Source organism: Mastacembelus armatus, chromosome 6 (assembly GCF_900324485.2).
Source record: "Mastacembelus armatus chromosome 6, fMasArm1.2, whole genome shotgun sequence".
NCBI lineage: Eukaryota > Metazoa > Chordata > Actinopteri > Synbranchiformes > Mastacembelidae > Mastacembelus > Mastacembelus armatus.
This window is the reverse complement of record NC_046638.1, coordinates 18,547,526-18,566,142: the sequence shown is the minus strand read 5'-3', so window position 1 is coordinate 18,566,142 and position 18,617 is coordinate 18,547,526. Positions and strand designations below refer to the sequence as shown.

The window sequence follows — 18,617 nt, the reverse complement described above, 5'->3', positions numbered from 1 at the left end:
CAAATTGATTTTCCTTTTTTTTCTGACGCAGCTTTTAGGCAGGTGCGTACGTGCATGCGCTCGCGTGTTTATAAGAGAGGAGAAGGGAGCGCGCGCGAGGCAAGAGACGGACACCCACTGGGCGATACATTTCCGCACAGGGCCACTGTAGCTCAGCCTCAACAAACAGCCACACCTCTGGGTGTATAAAGGAACAAAGACTAATGGACCGAAATGAATAAAAAGTTACAAATGGTTTTCCTATACTGTGAACATGAAGGAAACAGAATGAAAGTCTCTCTTGAATGTAGATAGATTATAGTATCTATCCATAATTAAACCACTTATAATAAACTTTTATTAAAAAAATATATATTTTCAGTCTGCTGTGGAAAAAGCTCAAGGTGAGCACTTAGTCAAACACCTGTTGTGGATGTCACATGAATCTTTTATCAAGAGATTGTCTTGTACGTCCTTTCCCAGTAGGGGGCGTTGACCACTGAAAAGATGTACAAGTCACTCATGATTCCTTATAAGCAGCAATGCCTAAAGATAAAAATACAAAAAAAAAAAAATTTCAACAAAAACCTGCTTTGCTGCCTTTTTTATGGCGAGTTGACTCCAGTGGGGCACCACTTAATCTCCCATCCCTTTCTGCTGAAAAGTACTCATGCAGCTGACCAATGTTGCATTTGCTGTACTTTAATAGTGTATGAAGATCATTTCTGATGCCTCATCTTATAATGTTATAATTTCTGATCTGTGCATATATTGTTATACCAGTGTGACTGAGCCAGGTGGATGAATGACTAAGATAGGGAATTAAGTGTTCTTGTATTTGTGTATATTAAGTATAACATTAAGCACATCTCATGCTAATCAGTGAGAATGTAATGTATAAAATAGAGGCTTTGTCTATACAATGCAAGTGTTTGATGAAGGCCTTTGAATTATAAAATGTACCACTTCCCTGGAAGAAGACACTACACTGTTTTTGTCTAGACAATCATTTTCCTATGTGATATTCTCAGGTTTTAGAAGCTGCTACAATCACTGTATTCAAATCATTTTGATTCAGCTAAACATACTGCAATCAAATATAATCACAAAGCAGGTTTAGTCCATACAATGTCATTATAATGTACATGCTATTTTATTATCCACAGATCATTAATTTAGTCCTAAAGCCTAAGATAACTTTCAATAGAAAAACACAACAAAACTCAAAGTTAACAATGCGGTTTATTCAGAATAAACATGGCAGCGTTATAGCACCAGTCAGAACATCATTTTAGTTGTGCACAGAGGATGGTTGTAGCTTTTGTGTCACATAGCTTAATGTATGGCCAACTTATTCCACTGTTATTATAGGCAGCATTTAAACTGAGCACCATTGGAAATGATAATGGAGACTATTTAAGTTGAACAGTTAACTTAAGCAAGTTACATTTTAAAATAATACACATCATGTGAACAATTTTAAATATCTGCCATATGCAGAAGCCCCTAATGTTATGTTTGTACAGAAAACTCTGGGTTGAGAGACTGGATTATTAAATTTGTCAGATTTGTCAAAAAGTGTCATCTGATGACACACACTCAAGAAATGCTTGGATAATACTGCACTTTAGGATGTCTGTTGTGTGATTTGCAAAATATGTCATTCAGTACATTTTTTAAAGAAAATATTATTACAATATGCTGTGCTTACATTTAGAAAACCACTGGTCATAAAAAAAAGAGAAACATTTTAGGAACCTGTCAAAAACCTGTTTAAACCTTACTATTATTTAATAGCATTACCATTTTGAACAGGTATGGAAAATTTCAAATGAATTCACGTTTTTAATATCCGTATTACTCTTTTTGGGCTAATTTAAATGTGGCTTTTAAAAGCTGTTCAAAGTTTTCCTCCTTCATAGGTGGAGTATTTGCTGCAAGCTTAATTCTTCTCAAATATCCCCTTTAAGTGAGCTATTTTATCTTATTTTACAGGCAAGTAAGTCATGGTCAGCATCTGTTATACAGCTGTTCCGAATCCTTCAAAACTGACACAACTACCATACTCATATAGCACATATTCTTGTAATTAGCATTATTAGCTAGGATGTTAAATCATATTTGGAATTGATTCAAAGATGCAACAGCTACAGCTGGAATTTGTCTTAATTGTCTTTAAACCATGGAAATTTTGGAAAAGGAACTTTGAGCAGCATCCTTCAGAGTTTAAGTAATGGAACCACATGGTCTTGATCTTCTTGCGAGTGTGTCTGTCTGAGAATAAGAATGAGGGGTACTGAGGAGAAAAAGTTGTAGAGAAATAAAAACTGACTTTGATAAATAGCTTTTGTGCACTCTGTGCTCTCACTTCCTCTGCTTCACCATCAGGACCCAATGTTGATTTCCTTCACTGACATTAGACAGAGAAACAAAAAACAAAACAAATAAAAAAAATACACACTCTTTGGCTGTGAACTATACATGTGTCCCCAAGGATGTTGTGAATGAGGACAGGCTCCCAGACAGGGCTTTGCAAAGGGGAGGTAGCAGCTGTAAGGGCCAGTTAAAAGTTTAGACCTCATCCTGGTTCAGGTGTGATAAGACCAGATTGAACAGGAGTGGGCTGATGTTTGAGGTTGTGTTATGGTTGAAGCTAAGGCTGAGGTCAGAGGTGATCTGAGAAAAGATATTAAAAAAAAAAACACTTTGTCCTATGGAAGATAAAGAGTATTGTTTTTTAAGGGTATAGCTTGCGATTCAATGCAAATTTGTCAGAATTCATGAACACATGACTGAGGGAAGAGGAGATGACAAATGAGACGTGTTAGAGCTCAGCATTGCATCTCCTCATGGGTCCACATTTTATATTCCAAACCAAGTTGTCACCAGGCTGTCAACACCCAATAAATCATCTCTCCATTGATGGAAAATGGCACCTATGTTTACAGCAGTCTTTGACCTGATCATAACCCTTCCTTTTCAGTTCCTTTGTTTTTTTGTCTTTCTCCTCTTCAGTTACCAAAATACACAATGGAATGTGCCAAGAACTAGATGAGCCTTCATATGGAGGCTCCCTGTCTAGATTACCCCATCATGTGGTCCCAAGGAGGGGGTTATCAGGCCACATCATCAGAAATCTTCAAGGCCACAAGACTTATGTCTGTTTAAAGTTGTTTCCTTCCTGCCTTTTTCAGTTTTTTTGCGTATGTTGTAAGTGGAATCACTGTATTTGGTATTTTTTTCAGCATCCATCTCTTGTGGCTGTGCACTAATGTTATGAATTTCCAAGAGTGTGGTACTTACCATCCCCAGGGTAAGTACCACACTCTTGTATGTGACCAGTACTCTTGTTCCTCCACTTGTGCCAGTATCACTTATGCCCATTAGCAGAAACTCAGACCAACTCAGACCCCTTTCACCGAATGAGAACTAGAATCACAGACTATACCTTTAATCATAATCCCTAAAAGTGACTAAAAACCTAGTTCATCCCAGATGCTTGTGATGATGCTTTTCATGGCCTACTGCACTGTTAGAACGGGTACCTGACAGTAAAAAAAAAAAAAAATATATGATAGGCAGATCAGTGTCGTTTCCTGTTTAGCTGTAATACAGGTTTTCCAGTTGTCTGCATTACTTCACTTACCCAAATAGTCCTTAAAGTATTTCAAGCCACGTCCATCTGTAAATAGAATGACCAAAATACAACAGATGACATCTGATCCTCATACTCTACATTTTTCCTTTGGCAAAAAAGAGATAGAGTAATTAAAAACCTTGTGGTCTCTTCATGAAATATTTACTTTAATATTGCTGCCAGCAGATATAGTCACTGTTAACAAGTACATCATTTGATGGTCCTCTGAGGTGCCAGGTCGCAAAGATTTCTATACTTTTAGATGTATTTATTCAGCACTAGGATGAATTGTATCTGACAAGAGACACCAAGCCAGACTAAAGACAGGCAGATGCTGGCATAGTACCTTGTCCCTGTCCCCATGGTGCATGGACAAACTAAAGGAGCACAGTCTAAGTTATTATACCAGACAGACAGGGTGTTAGTTGTAAAAGGAAATTAATGCAGAACATTCTGAATAAAAAAAGTATTACCAGAGTTTCCACGTTGTTTGATACACTGCCCCCGGTTTGGGATGCCAGTGGCAGGGTTTCCTGGGTTGATGATGTGGCATTCGTAACCTGTGGGACAGTGGAGAGGCTCGTCTCCATCCTCAGTTGTACTGCAGGCTTCAGCTAGTAGGCAGAAAACATAATGTACATTAGAAGAAATTATAAACATTAGGTACAATGACCATTTTGTGTGTTTAAGTATTAAAAGCTAAGTATCAAGGATTACAGGTGTTTTCTCTGAGCTCAGTGAACTCACCTTGGAGAACCTCTTCAGGGCCATCTAGCAGCCAGCCATTACCTCCCAACCACCGAGGCTTGGGCTGCACCAGCCAGTCTAGCACTACTCAGAACATACAGACACTGTAATAAGTTTGAGATTCAGTGTTTTCTAAGCCATCAAAATACAAAATTCCAAAGAATTAAAGTGCAAAACCTGAAAGACAGGGAGACTGACAGAAGAGAATGTTAAACCACTTGAACATAAAATCCAAGCCAAAACCCATTTTATGGTCCAATAATATTTAAGGGCCCAATTATCCTTCAGCTTTAACGTGCAAACACTATTCTTTGCATAACCATCTGTCTGCTGACCTGGTGGTGGCTGAACAGACTCCAGGCAGGCGTAAATGCAGCCATTGTAGCAGCAGCGTTTATGACGCTCACATTCCGAGTCTGAGCGGCAGCCTGGCACCTCACAGGCTCGCTCTGGCAGCATCTGGGGTGGCGGCGGACACCGGTCATTCTTCTGGTGCTGTGTGAACTGGGGGTGATTGGGATACTCGTAGTCCTGAATGACAGAGACAAATGTCCAAGGCACAAATGAGGATGTAGATGTGGTTTGTTTCTATTCTAGGTGATACTGCCTCTTTCACTCAGGGATTTTGCCACACTATGACACTAAGTATTATGAGCAGGGGTCCAGGGTCTATCAAAATCTACCAGTGACTGCAGTCATGAAAAGCAACAGCCAAACTAAGCAAAAATAAATAAAAAACTGCAGGAGAAGGACATTATATTAGGTAAGTATAGTGTTTACCAAATTCAACATCTTAGTTTGACATGGCTAAAAACCTGATTCAAGCATAGTTCCAGACTAGATGATATAATGTAGGTGCCCACATGGTATGTAGAACAGAGAGAAAAATAAAAAATAAAAAAATAAAACTGTCCAGACGAGAAAACAAGTGTGCCTTATTTTGGAAGGGAGGCTTGGTTAACGTTTTGAAGGTGAATTGATAAGAACATTTATATTTCATCAGGGCATAATACATTGTTCGAAGCAACTGACATAAAAAAGGTCTTATTAGGTTACAAACTGAAGGAAGACTCGGGTAGATGTTTAGGTATTGTACTAATACAATTGCACACACATTGCACGTTGGTACCAGCAGATGGCAATAATGAATCCGAGTGATCACTGTTGAGCAGAGCAGAGCTGTAGCAAAGACACTGAAGTCTTGGCTTTAGTATGCATGCCTGCCTACGAACATCTTGACCTGAATCAGGGAGGTGATTCACTGTGGGAACAAATGCTTCGCTGTCGAGTCTGAAAGGGAGAAAGTAGGCCAGGGTACCACGAGCCAGGCAAAGACACACTTCACACTCCTTAGTGGATTTGGCAACATAAAGTGTAAGCCTATTTACAAATGCACAGAAATGCATACACTTATTCTCAGTTCCACTTCCAGATCTGCTCTTGCATCTGTGGTTTAATAGTTTTTACCATTTACCTCACTGAATTCCACTCATTGGTTTGGACATGTGCGGGACAAGTATTTGGGTCTATACTATAATTTCACATTTTGGTGGTATCAAATATCACATTTTATGGCGCAGTATGAGGGGGCATTCATTGTTGCAGGTTTTAAGCATGTGGGAAACATTACAACAAAATTTCAAGAAGCTCAATGGCCCTTAATAAACATTGACATATATTTTGTCAGAAACTCTATTTGCTTTCATGTAGCAAGCTACAATGCGATCAAGCTTCCTGATGGAAAAATAAGGGGTATTTCAAAGATTCATTAATTTAGCTATCAGAGTTAGGCTTTCATGTATACTTAGATAACATTTAGCTCTAGAAGGATTTTAATGAGTCTTTCCCAGAGACTGTACAAAGCAACATTAGTGTAGGTAAAACACACTATCTGTAGTTACGCCCATAAAGCTTCCCACATCCATTTCATGCAACTGCTGTTGCAAGGTAGAGTGAGGGGTTTTTCTTATTTTCTCACCACTCTGAGTATCGATTGAACCCATGTGCACCTGTAATCATTAAAGGAGACTTCTGACTGCATTTTATTTGACTTTCTTTTATTGTTGAGTCCACCCATCCAGTTAATTCCACTTTTTTTTTCCTACTTACTGCTTTGATATGAGCAATAACTGTGATGCTTGTTGTCTGGTCTAACACTTTAGTGATGGACACAACAGGAATAATTTTGGGATGTTTTAATTATAGCCCTTGTACAGCCAGAATATTATCCAGTCAGCTTTGCACTGAGGTGTGTTCCTCATCTCATCACAATATTTACTGTAGCAGAGATCAGTGTTTTTTCCCACCAGTAAAGGACAAATGTTTCCTATTATTTTCTCTGGTTTAATGAGCATAAGGACTTTGTTACACTGTGATTATGGTTGTACCTCAAATTGTATTTCTGTGGAGTTGTTTATACAGATTGAGAACGCTGTGTTACTGACAAACGAGCACAGCCATAACCTGACAGTTTCTATGATTTTGAATCATTTTGCCATGAAACTAAATTTCTGCATCTCTCCAGTTTTAACCATTAATTTTGAGCATAAGGGTGATCCAAGGACAGGCGGAGAATGGTGTTTTTCTATACTACAATAGTAATTAGATAATCATCTTTTGGGCTGCACTCAATCATTAAAACTCTGTTTATTTGGCAGGCTTACTGAACGTTCTTACAAACCAACCGGAAAAATGAAAACAAATGTTTGGCACTGACAGTAGTATCACACACACTGTATGTGTGCTCACTTTAAGCACACATTAATTCGTTCTGGCAGCTGTGAGCTTTGAGGGTGGATGGTTATCTTGAGAGTGGAACGGGGTGCTGGATTCACACTGTGGAAGCATGAGGGAACAATGTGTGGCTGTCTGCCTCACAACTTGACGCTTGGTCAGATTAGTAGTGCTTATTTATTCTTTGGCTTTTCCTATTTAAAAGGTGCTTTAGTAAATATTTTTAAATTAAAAAAAAGAAAGAAAAAGAAATATATATATATATATATATTTGTGCAACACAAAATGTAAAGTGGAGCGTTTAGTGGTTAGAGAAGCAGATAGCTTTCTCAGGAGTTCTCTGAGACAGAGTTCAAAATAAAAGAGAGATATATTGTAGGCCTACTCTGTGTTCAATTTTTCAAAACATGGTCATATCTGCACGATGCATATAAACATGCCTGTGGTTTCACATACTCATGACTTACTCATTATAAATCCCTTTGTTGTTGGAGATGATATAACATGGATGCCAAATCACGAATGTCGAATACCAGATGAACTGCTCCAGTATAAATACAATATATACAGTATTTACCATATCAAATTTATAAAGTGATACCATGTTGAAGTTTCCCTTTAAAACAAAATTGAACACATGCATTTAAGAAGGATTTGATAGTTTTTATATTTGTCAGTGTAAGTAACTGAAGAATGAATGGCTCCACAAATAGTCTCAAATACCCAGATCTTGTCACTTGATTGACATTTTTTCTGGGACAACATGTCTACCTGTACATGCATCCACAGACTCTAGACCACAGTTCATTCATACAGTAGTCCTGCCCCCGCCCCCCTTCATGGCACCCAGAAGGCAAGTGAAAATGTTGGAGCTACAGTTGTTCTAAACATCTCCCAATACAATTAGATCTATGAATGGGGACAACAAAGTCTACTGTGATTGGATAATGACATAATGATGCCTGCTGTCTCCCTTATCTCATATCCGATCTGTTACCAAATCGGCTGCTGTCTCCTACAAAAGGCCAAGTGTGGACTTCCTGTTCATGCAGTGTGCGTGTTTGTAGGTGTAAGGCATGAGGCTGCTGTATACATGAATACTATGCACTGCAGAATCCATCCATGCTTCAGTTCCTGAGTCCTGCCAACATTAGTCTGACTTTCCCTCTTCATTGTCTCTTTGTACGCCACAGGGACTGCCATGCTCTACATCCTGAGCTCTATCACACAATTGTGCACACATCTCTCTGATGTTCCACATTGTTTATTTACACTTCTGTGTGCCATGTTGCTCTCCCATAGAGATACTGCCAGCAGGCCTGTGTGTGATGTTCATGTCTATCTGTGGTCTATCTGTTTTCCTACATTTCCAACATTCTCTATCTCTTCCTCCGTTTTCTGTCTCCTCGATTTTCTCTCCCTTTCTTCCTCTCTCAATTGAAAAGCAGGGGGATGATGGTGGCTGTGACGATTGATCTCATCTGCTCTTTTTCTCTTTCAATCAGTTTCCGGTCTTTAGTGCTCTTGCTGTGCGGGTTTGTGGGGACAAGCCACTGGAGACCATGTCTGGCTCCATAACTGCGGTAAGATCAGACCATTCATGGTTCCATACAGAGATCTCAGACAGATACTGAGATTTTCTGCTTCCTTTGCCCATGGATACATGCATGAGCACACACACACACATGCACAATCTCAGACATATAGTACTGTGAAGTTATGCACACATTCTGTACAGTATGTATAGAAAAGAAAAAACTGTTAGTTCGTGAGTGTCAACTTAAATGCTCCAGATTTCCCTTGCTAATGCTAAATGAAGTAGCCCACAGCACATCTGCTTAGCTTTTGGACTGTCAGAAATGATTTCTTGTCTCTCCATCGGTAATCAGTTCTGATAGAAAGTTAGACAGATGTGCAGATAGACAGAGACACAGCTGTATCACTTCAGCTGTGAGGCAAACCTGTATATCAGCTACAGACAAGTGTTTTAGTGTCTAATGGGAAGACATGATGACAGACAAACAGGTAAATGCACAGCTGGGAAAAGCAGTCCTTGAAGTGTAGACATGCCAGCAGACAGAACCCTCTGAAGTGCAAACAGGAAGATTACACAACAGGACTCAGAAGACACTTTGAATTAAAACAGTTTGGGAAAAACAGTTTGAAATAGCATTTGCTGCCTGTCAGTTATAGCCAAAGGTAACTGGGATGGCCATTATAGACATCACCCTAAACGTATTCACTGTACTATCCCTATATTTTCATCCTTTACTATATCAGCCACTGACATCAAATTTTAGTTCGCAAACTGAAGTAAAAAAGTGGAACAATTTCAAGATAAGAACAGACACCTGTATCTGTACTTTGTATGCAGAGTTATGGAAACAAACAAATGTGGTGTCATAGACTTGCTGTTGCTGGAGTTGATATAACATAAAATCTCTCTAGTGCCAAAAAAGGAATGTCTGGAGCATCAGAGGCTCTGAGAGAAAAAAAGTGAAGCAGCAGTTGATGTGGAATTGAGTTTGTGTTTTTGGTTTATCTATGTGTACCAATGGTACTGAGCAGTAATCTGTATGTGCTGCTGACCAGCAGGATCTGACTGGGATTAGTCTTGCTTAGAATGGTACACACACCAGTTCACAGAACTACTAGTTAGCTGGATGACTGACTGGATATAATAACTGCAGCCATACTCCCAAAAATTCCACATCGTTTGCAGTTTTTTTTAGGAACACAATGAAATGCCATTTATTGTGTGATGTTTTAATGTCTGATGTCTCCTGATGAATTATGAATTGTTACTGTGCTTAACCAAAAATTCAATGATCTTTGGTTGTTAATTTAAGTGAATCAACATTAATTTGTATCTAAAACATATATACAGTATAGATTTTTTGTGATTTGAAAGTTAACTTGCAAATATCTAGTATGTGGAGTGTTTCCACGCAAAATTACTTCAAACAACAATGAATGTATTACCTGAAATCATTAAGAGTCATTTATAGGTAGCCTCACAACTTATTAGGGATGTTTAGCATTAAGACTAGGTTTTGGTAATCTGGATAGAATTTGACCAATGAGCTGTAAAAATTAATAGACGTAAAACAACACAAAATTAATAAAATCACAAAATATCTGTATAAATATAATTAAAAGGCTAAAGAAAAGAGATTGGTCTTAAAATGGTTGTAAATGGTTGTAATGGTTGTTTCATTGTGATGGAGCACAGATTGGTCTCATTACCCAAAGGTTGTTTTCAAAAGTTTACTTTAAACATAAGTAATAATATCAATAAAAACTTCAGAGTATAATCGCTTAAGTACTACTTTAATACTCTACAAACTAAACCAGTTAAAATCTAATTTTATTTGAAACAGCTCAAAATCTACTCCATTTGTTAAAAAGCACCTCTGGACCGAGTCCAGAGACTTTTGTGAATAGCATATCTACAGTCCCTAAATTAGCATTTGGGAAATGATTTCATATGTTATCAAATGCACCTTTTTTTATTTTTTTATTTATTTGCTTCTGCCAGATGTAATTTTAGTTTATTTAGATAAATATGGTGGAACTTTGTATATGCAAAGAACAAGAAGGACCATGAGTAGTGGCCTTGGGTTTGTTAGATTACTCCACAGTGCAGTGTCTACATGAAATACTTAGTAACTATCATTTGTCTTTCTGCACGGCCCCTGTGTTATGAATCAGACCGGGGGTGTGTGTGTATGTACATGTGTATGTGGGGGAGGTGGTAAAAAAAAAAAAAAAGAGAGATTAAAAGATGCAGACATGAAAAGTTTCAGAGGGAAAGAGACGTGCTCCATCTGCACAGCCGTCTCAGCATGTTCCAATTACAGCTGCTTTGAAGCAGAATCCAGCAGGACAGTGCTTTTGGCCCATCCTGAGAGCAGGAGGACATGAGAGAAAAAGGATTTGAAAGAGGGAAAGCTGGAGGTGGTATACTGAGAGAGGCACAGGGGCAAGGGGGACAAGAAAGCAGGGCAGAGGGAGGGTGGAAGGCTAAATACTTCACATGAGAGAAGGGAAGACACATAAAGGCTGAGCGTGAGAGACGAGGGTCAATGAGGGCATAAACCAGTCAGAAAGGGGGAACACTGAAACATGAGAGGTGGTGGAGAGGAGGAAAGAGAGCCCTCGTTAGAGATGATCACTCAGCTACACTGAGCTGAAGTTAACAAGCAGGGGCCAAGGTCTGCAAGTTTAGATCTTGCCCTAATAATCCACTATAAGCATGCACACATACAGGCAGACCCACACAGACAAGTTGTACAGCCAGTGTTCCCTTCAATTACTCATATGGTAACTTAAAAAATCAACATTTTATTTCAACCTGCCCATGAAGTTTTCACAGTCAGAGCATGTGCACTCCCAAAATGTTTTTGTTCCAATTGCGTTGAAGAATTGTATTAATTGCCATTTTTATGTTGTTGCTTACTGAAATGTAACTATGTAGGCTATATAATTATCAGTGGTGTGGTTTATAATGAGGCATCATATTTTAATATGGGATTAAATGTATGAATTTGTAAAATTTTACTCTGCAAAGTAATTAACCACTAAATATATGTAAAAAAAATGATGTGCATAAGTAAAAAAAAGAGTAATATAAAGTGTGTATGCTCAAGTAAAAGTACAAACAGATAAATTAGCTGTTTTGCCCTGCTTCCTCCCCATTTTTATTGTAAACTAATCTAACAGGGAGCTGAATGTTGCCTTAAGGCATGAGAGTGCTATTAGTCTTCTCATTAAGTCGCAGTAAGTGTGTTAAAGGAAGATTTCCTTCCTTTAATATAAGTACTCAAGTGAATGTACTTAATAACTACACCTAATTTACACCTCTGTTCTTTGAAGTACTGGATTAAAGCACACCAGGTCTCAGGTCAACTTGTCCACCTCTCACCTCACTCACAAATCTTCTCTGTGCAAAACCAGCTCTCTGTAACAGAGGCGGCATTGTACTGTAGTGCTGTGAGCTACATCACCTACTTCTACATTAGAGGTTGTTTTTGAAACAGTCATAAGAAAGCAGTAGAAAACAGGAGACACACACTAATACACACATATATACAAAAGTCAAAGTTACCTTTTGGTTGAGTCCTCTTTTCCTGATTTGTCGGCCATCACATCCTGTGGACAGGACCAACAGGGACAGCAGCAACAGAAGCACCACAGAGCCCGGCATGCTGTGTCCTGCACCCCAACTCCAAACTCCTTTTGTGTCTCCCTCCCACCTCTCTCAGATGTGTCTTTCTTTCCTCTCCTTACTCTGAAGTTTGTCCTCTAGTCAGTCCTAAGCCCTTTGTTGCAATGCTCATGTGCAGCCAGAGATTACACAAGTCCTCTCCCTCCAACAGAACCTGCCCTTATATCAGTCTCAGGAAAAGTGCAGGGTAGAATGACAGAAGGGAGGGAAAGGAGAGAGTACTGAGTTGATGAATGGAAGTAGTGTAGGGAAGAAATGAAAAAGTTAAGGGAAGAATGGACGGGAGAAACAACAGCTGTCTATGCATCAGTTGGTCAGGGTTGGAAGCGTCTGCTGGCACAGTGTGCGCACATGTTTCAGAGAGAGAGGAGGTAAATGGAGAGAGGGAGGGGTGTTAGTGAAGGCAGTGTCTAAGACACCTCCCCTTTGCCCCCTTTTTGCATATCACAGCACATCTGGTGATCTTTATATGAATTTGACAGAGCCATGCCAACGTGTGGTTGGAGCATATTTTATATTCATTGGCTTAGCTTCACATGTTTTGCTTGTGTGTGGTATTGTAGGAGGTAAAATAAATGGCTTTGCTGTGCGGTGTGTTTGAAAATACTTGTTGGTCTAGAGCTCAATCATACATTTGGTGTAACTATGAACATGTCCAACATTGTGCTTTCTCTTAGTGACAGGATATGCATCATTTACTGTACATGACAGCGTGGTAGTGAACACACCTCTCTGGTGTCTGAATAATAATGTTTTGAGAGGATGCAATGTGTTTTCAGTAGCAATGACCCATAAAAAAATGAAGGCATGTGGTGTGTTTCAGGGAAAGGGGCCTCTCTGTCTCTTTCATCCTGTGCTTCACTACTCTTCCTTTGTCACATACTGTATCTCCCACATTCTTCCTTCTTAAACTAGGACATCTCCCCCATGTCTCCCTCATCGCCCTCCACCTCCACCTTACTACTAGGCCTCCCCACCCCACTTTACTCTCAGTGTCTTGCACTGAAAGGGAGAAAGAATGCTAAGCCTGAGTAAATCTCAGTCGTTATTAGTTTTACAGGAACAGGGCCTGTGTCATTGGGAGGCCCAGACTTCACTTACACAAAAGACAGTAAAGACAGAAAGAGAAGAAGGGGTGGCGGGGTGGGGAAGACAGAACAACAAGGGGGACAGTGATCTGGAAGAGGGCAGAGACTGCATGAATGAATGTGTCAGAAGGACAGAGATTTTTTGAGTGTCATTATTACAGTGCAGGGGTGCATTCAAATACTTGGGAAATGAACATTCAACATGTCATGCTGCCATACATAATGCAGATATCAGTAACAGTGGCAGGTTTATCTCAATAATTGTGAATTTTCATTTTATAAGCTGTACCTAATTAAACTTGAATTTTATTCTGAGATTAAAATGTCAAACATAAATTAGTTTTTTCTCTCTCAGTAATTTAGTAATTTCTCATTTTGGACTTCGTGTCCCATTTAATAACCCAGATACTAAAAAGGCCTAAGAGTTTGAAAGAACATTTAATCATTTCTAGTTGAAGTTAAAGTATTTTCATTTGCACAAAATACTGTTAAGTCCCACTGCAGCTGCTCAGTTTCCAGCATTAGACAGTGAATTTATATCCCCAGACATGTACCAGCATACATTATCCATATCCTTCCTCCTTCCCTAACCTGGAATGTAGAGTTTACATGGACATCAAATAAAGTAAACATTTGTATTCACGATCACGACAAGGGGAAGAATGTTCACACATTCCAGTCTACTGATGCAAGAACTTCAGTGTATGACTATACAAACTGAACTGTCACATACACATAAATACACCTGAAAAACAGGACATGGAATTCAGTCTGCACACAGCACCCATTTGCACAGCTATGAATGAAATAGAAGTATGAAACCTGGAGGTTATATAAGACAGAAATTAGACAAGGAGGATCACCATGCTCAGAGAGACTCTCCTCACAAAAGACAGAAATTCCTTTCATCTGAGCGGCGTCCTCCGGAGGCACTGTAACTGATCTGCAGGGTGGAGTGTCTGCAGGGCTCATGGGGCTTCATATCACATGCTTCTACACTCTGATGGTCAAGATTAATTCCAGTCTGACTCATGGTGTAAGAGCTGGTAGCTGTCTAGAGATGGATCTGGCTCAGTGGTCACGACAGGTTCACTGCCACACGTGACAAATGAGCACAGTAGGTATGGTTTTATATAAGCCAAATGGGAATGTGTGTGGCATGTGTTTCATCATGAAGTCCAGAAGTGCATCTGGACTGAATATCTGTACTTAGCAGACAGAGATTGCCGGTCAGCTTTTAATGTGTACATGTTGAGAGTCTGTGGTTTTCATGTTTCCCACAACAATGTACATAGTGTGCTATATACAGTATTCATTTAATGTATCTATGTCTGAGTGAAGATACCTGTGCCTAATTATGGTTGCTTCTGTAATTCACCATATTTCATTTCGCATTTTGTGTAAGACATTAACAGGGAACAGTTGCTTTGAATATTTGAATTTTCAAACAGTTTCACAAAAATATCTGAGCTACTGAATAAATTACATACACATTTTGTCACAGGAGAATGCCATTTTTTTATAACAAAATACCACCAAACAAAACTAAATGTCCACAGCCATTGCAGTAGTTCTGTGAAGCTCCACATGCTAACTATGACTATGCTAACATACTGTTTTTTCCAAGATATATTGTTTTCTGTCATAATTTGTTTTGAACACCAGACTGGGACTGAGGACCCAAATACTGACATGAAGAGACAGGCAAGTTGTGTGCAAATTACTTACAAAAGGTGAAAACAAAACTCACTTCAAGTCCAGGTAGATGACACTTGCATGGAGAACCACAGGCAGAGTAAGAGCCCAAAACACAGAGTCAACCCAATCCAAGCAAAAGATACAGAGACTGGATCAGGACTGAGTTTCTAGAAACATCCACAAGATCCAGGGAAAATATGGGGTGGAACCCAAACCAGAACTGGGATTTTAAAATTTTACCATGTTCACCATGTCAGTTCAGTGCTTGTCCATACTTTAGACAGCTATTCAAAAGCCAATTTCTTCAATACAAGAGTTGCTACCTCAGGCACCGCTACTGGTAGGCAGGTTTCCAAGCTAGATACTGAATTATAAGATGCCACCCATTTCATCACTGTAAAAAGTTTTCATTTCTGAATACTCAGCTGATCACTGTGACCAGCAATGGATTAAATGTCTGTCCCCAAATAAGGAAAAAGATATATTTACCCTCATTTCATTATCATTTTAATGTTTATTAGCACACTATGCTGGTGCTGCTCTTGTGTCAGAGTGCTGAAGCCTGAAGCAGGCCCCTGTCAAAGCCATTCATTCCAAATCAGAGCTGTCAGCTGGGGTCAGAGGTCAGCCTGGGGGTTATCGGTATGCTTGGTTGGTATGAACTAGGCTTCTGGATTTGGAGAGGGGTTAAAATCGCACTCACCAGCTAACGTCTAAGCACAAATACATTCCATTAACACACCTAAAATACTTCCTACACAAAACTTACAATCATAAACTATGTCTTTAGAAATACATAAACTTCCCCTGTATTTATTCTAATGCGATTTCATTTAGGGTTTAGTTCTTGTTGCACTTGTATTTAATAAAGTGTTTATAGTAGTTTGATACAGTTCATTCCAAACTAATTTAGTCCATTTCATTTGCTGTATATCAACAGCCATAAAACTGTACTTTGCTCTGTTTTACTCTCTCACACTGAAAAGTTCAGCGAGCAATATTTGCATCTTGGCATATTTAATGTCTGTCTGATGATATATCCTAATGGCAGTTTTACTCAGTGATAAGATGTGTATTTGTCTTTGTACAGATTGAGTTTATACTTGAGTGATGTGATGAAATAAAGCACACACACACACACCCACACACACACACACACGCACGCACACACACACACACACACACACGCACATAAAGATGCATGCAAAGAGCAAGATTACATTGTAGATTTGACAATAAAAACAAAAGGAGTGTTGAATGAGCACCACCCACTCCACTTTACTATAAACCAAATACACCAAGAAAGAGTGGAAAAGTTTCAGCATAATCTTAAAATGTGCCTTCTCATCTATAGCGTACGAAAATATGTATTCATGTCTGAAATATGATGTATTGTTGTTTCTGTGTGCCTTTGAATCAGTGCCTTTTTAAGTGTATTCGAGGTATGACAACACAATGGCCATGTGGAACAGCTGGTTAAAGATAGGGACTAGCACTCGCAGAAGGAAAATAGAGAAGAGGAGGAAGGTCAAGAAGAAGAAAGAACGAAAACATTAAGCTGAAGATAGTGCAGATAGTGAAACAAAGGGTCTTTAATCGGCCACAGACAAAGAAGATTTCATGTAGACTAAACATCTGTCTGACTTTAGTACTATCTTCCTCTCTTCAATATTTTTCAGTAACTTCTAAATTTATTAGAACTATGTGCTTATAAATAGAACTAATGCTTATGCTGATTGTTTTGTTGAACTTCAACAGAAGGGTTTTTTTAAATAGATATACAGAGCATTCATCTCTGCACATTCCTAGAGCTTCTTTTTGGAGGCTGAACTTGTGGAAAATTCCTCAGACAAAAAACTCAAATATTTTTAAGAATCTGTCTGTCAGTGAGATCTCAGCTCAGCAGCAGACCAAACAGCACATGAAGCTGTCCATGTCTAAAGCTATAACTTTAATCTATGTTCATTATGCCATCCCACCTGTACAGGACCAATCATTTCTCATTTCCAACATGTTTTCTTCTATTGACTGAGGAGGTTGGAGTCATCCCTGAACTCAGCTGCTTCCCTGTCACAAAGATATAGTTAGTGTATTATCCTTTATCCTCTAATGGCCCCAACAAAGTCTCACTGTGCATATCTACAGTGAGGGTTTTCCCCAGTATACAGTAATTGCTTCTTTTCCCTCATTTCCCTCACTTTCTCTTTCTTTCACATTTCTTGGCTTTTTTCCCTCTGCCTTTTTCCTACTGTATCTTGGCAACTTTTTCTCTCCCTTCTTGTGCTCTTCCACAGTTTTAAGCTTCCCTCTTTGTTTTTCCTCACCCAATTTTCTCCCAGCTGGTTTCTTCTCTCTCACATGCAGCTACTGTCTCTGTTCTCCCTTCTCTTGTCCCCCATTCCTTTTTCACCCTGTCTCTCCATCTATCTTCTCTGTCTTCCCTCTCTTTTCTTTTTTTTCTTGTTCTTGCACTTTGAACTCAGGTAGCTGAGTGGTATTCTTCAGCATGACTCCAGGGTTGGCTCAAAAACAAAAACTAACAAAAAACAAAACAAACACCAAAAAAACCATTTCAGCTATTTCTATAGTGACCTTATGCCCAGGGGTTCCAGTGAAGGGTCAAAGTGACTGGGAGGTGTTCAGAAAATCCTGTCCAACTTCAAAGCTCATCCTATGTTTTCTGAAGTTGATGTTGAAAGGATCAAATGTAGACAGTCCCTGCTGCCCCCTCTGCACACAGCATACACAACACACTGGGTGTCTGAGCTAGGTGGAAACTGAGTTGCTCTACATGAACGTTTGACTTAAGGCTACATAGTTAAACAGGTGCTGAGGCAATTTACTACGACACTTTGTGAAGTACCAGTGAGTGGGACTATCAGAGAATGACTTTAAGAAATGAATGGTTCAAAGTGCTGACTTGGAGGCTGAGATATGACTTTCAGGTCCTAGCATGGGTCAAGGTCCACAACTTATCAAACCCTCTTTATCTCCTAAATGCCACTTCTTTAACCTCAAGACAATGTAAGGCTGATGACATCTTTATGACATTGTCAGTGTTATTTCTTTCAGACTTTTCAGAGCTCCCTCCAGAGCTGCAGGACTCACTGTGGAAGTGTTCACAGGATTGGTTGTGCTCCTCTTGATGAGTAAACTGAACTTCATGTATACAACTGGTGGCGTGGCCCTTAAAAAGTCATTTACACAGACTGTGATGTCAGGACAAAAGATTCATCAAATCCTAGTTACTGTAAGGACATGCATTCATTTATCAGCTCAGTAAATACAAATGTTTTATTTTACAACAAATGGTCTGTAACTCCACATCGTTTTTTTTTTTATTGCTTAAACATGGGTGTTATTCCTTTTGTGTGCATTATAGCCAGTATGTGTGTGTGTGTGTGTGTGTGTGCGTGTGTGTGTGTATGTGTTTGCTTTTCATGTAGAGTTTCAATGAAACATGGATTATGCTTTTGTTGCTGTCTGGCAGATCAAAGGCTTGTGGTAT

The 18,617-nt window shown here is 39.2% G+C and overlaps 1 protein-coding gene across 1 annotated transcript; it reads right to left on the bottom strand.

Annotated features, from left to right (window-relative positions):
* Positions 1 to 1,202: 1,202 nt before the first annotated feature.
* On the bottom strand, positions 1,203 to 13,017 carry wfdc1 (WAP four-disulfide core domain 1). The gene is made up of 6 exons (XM_026310448.1): positions 12,204 to 13,017; positions 4,699 to 4,894; positions 4,364 to 4,447; positions 4,090 to 4,230; positions 3,626 to 3,661; positions 1,203 to 3,524 (listed from the first exon to the last, which is right to left on the bottom strand). The coding sequence occupies exons 1-6, from the start codon at positions 12,300 to 12,302 to the stop codon at positions 3,466 to 3,468; spliced, it is 615 nt and encodes a 204-aa protein (XP_026166233.1). The 5' UTR covers positions 12,303 to 13,017; the 3' UTR covers positions 1,203 to 3,465.
* Positions 13,018 to 18,617: the final 5,600 nt, after the last annotated feature.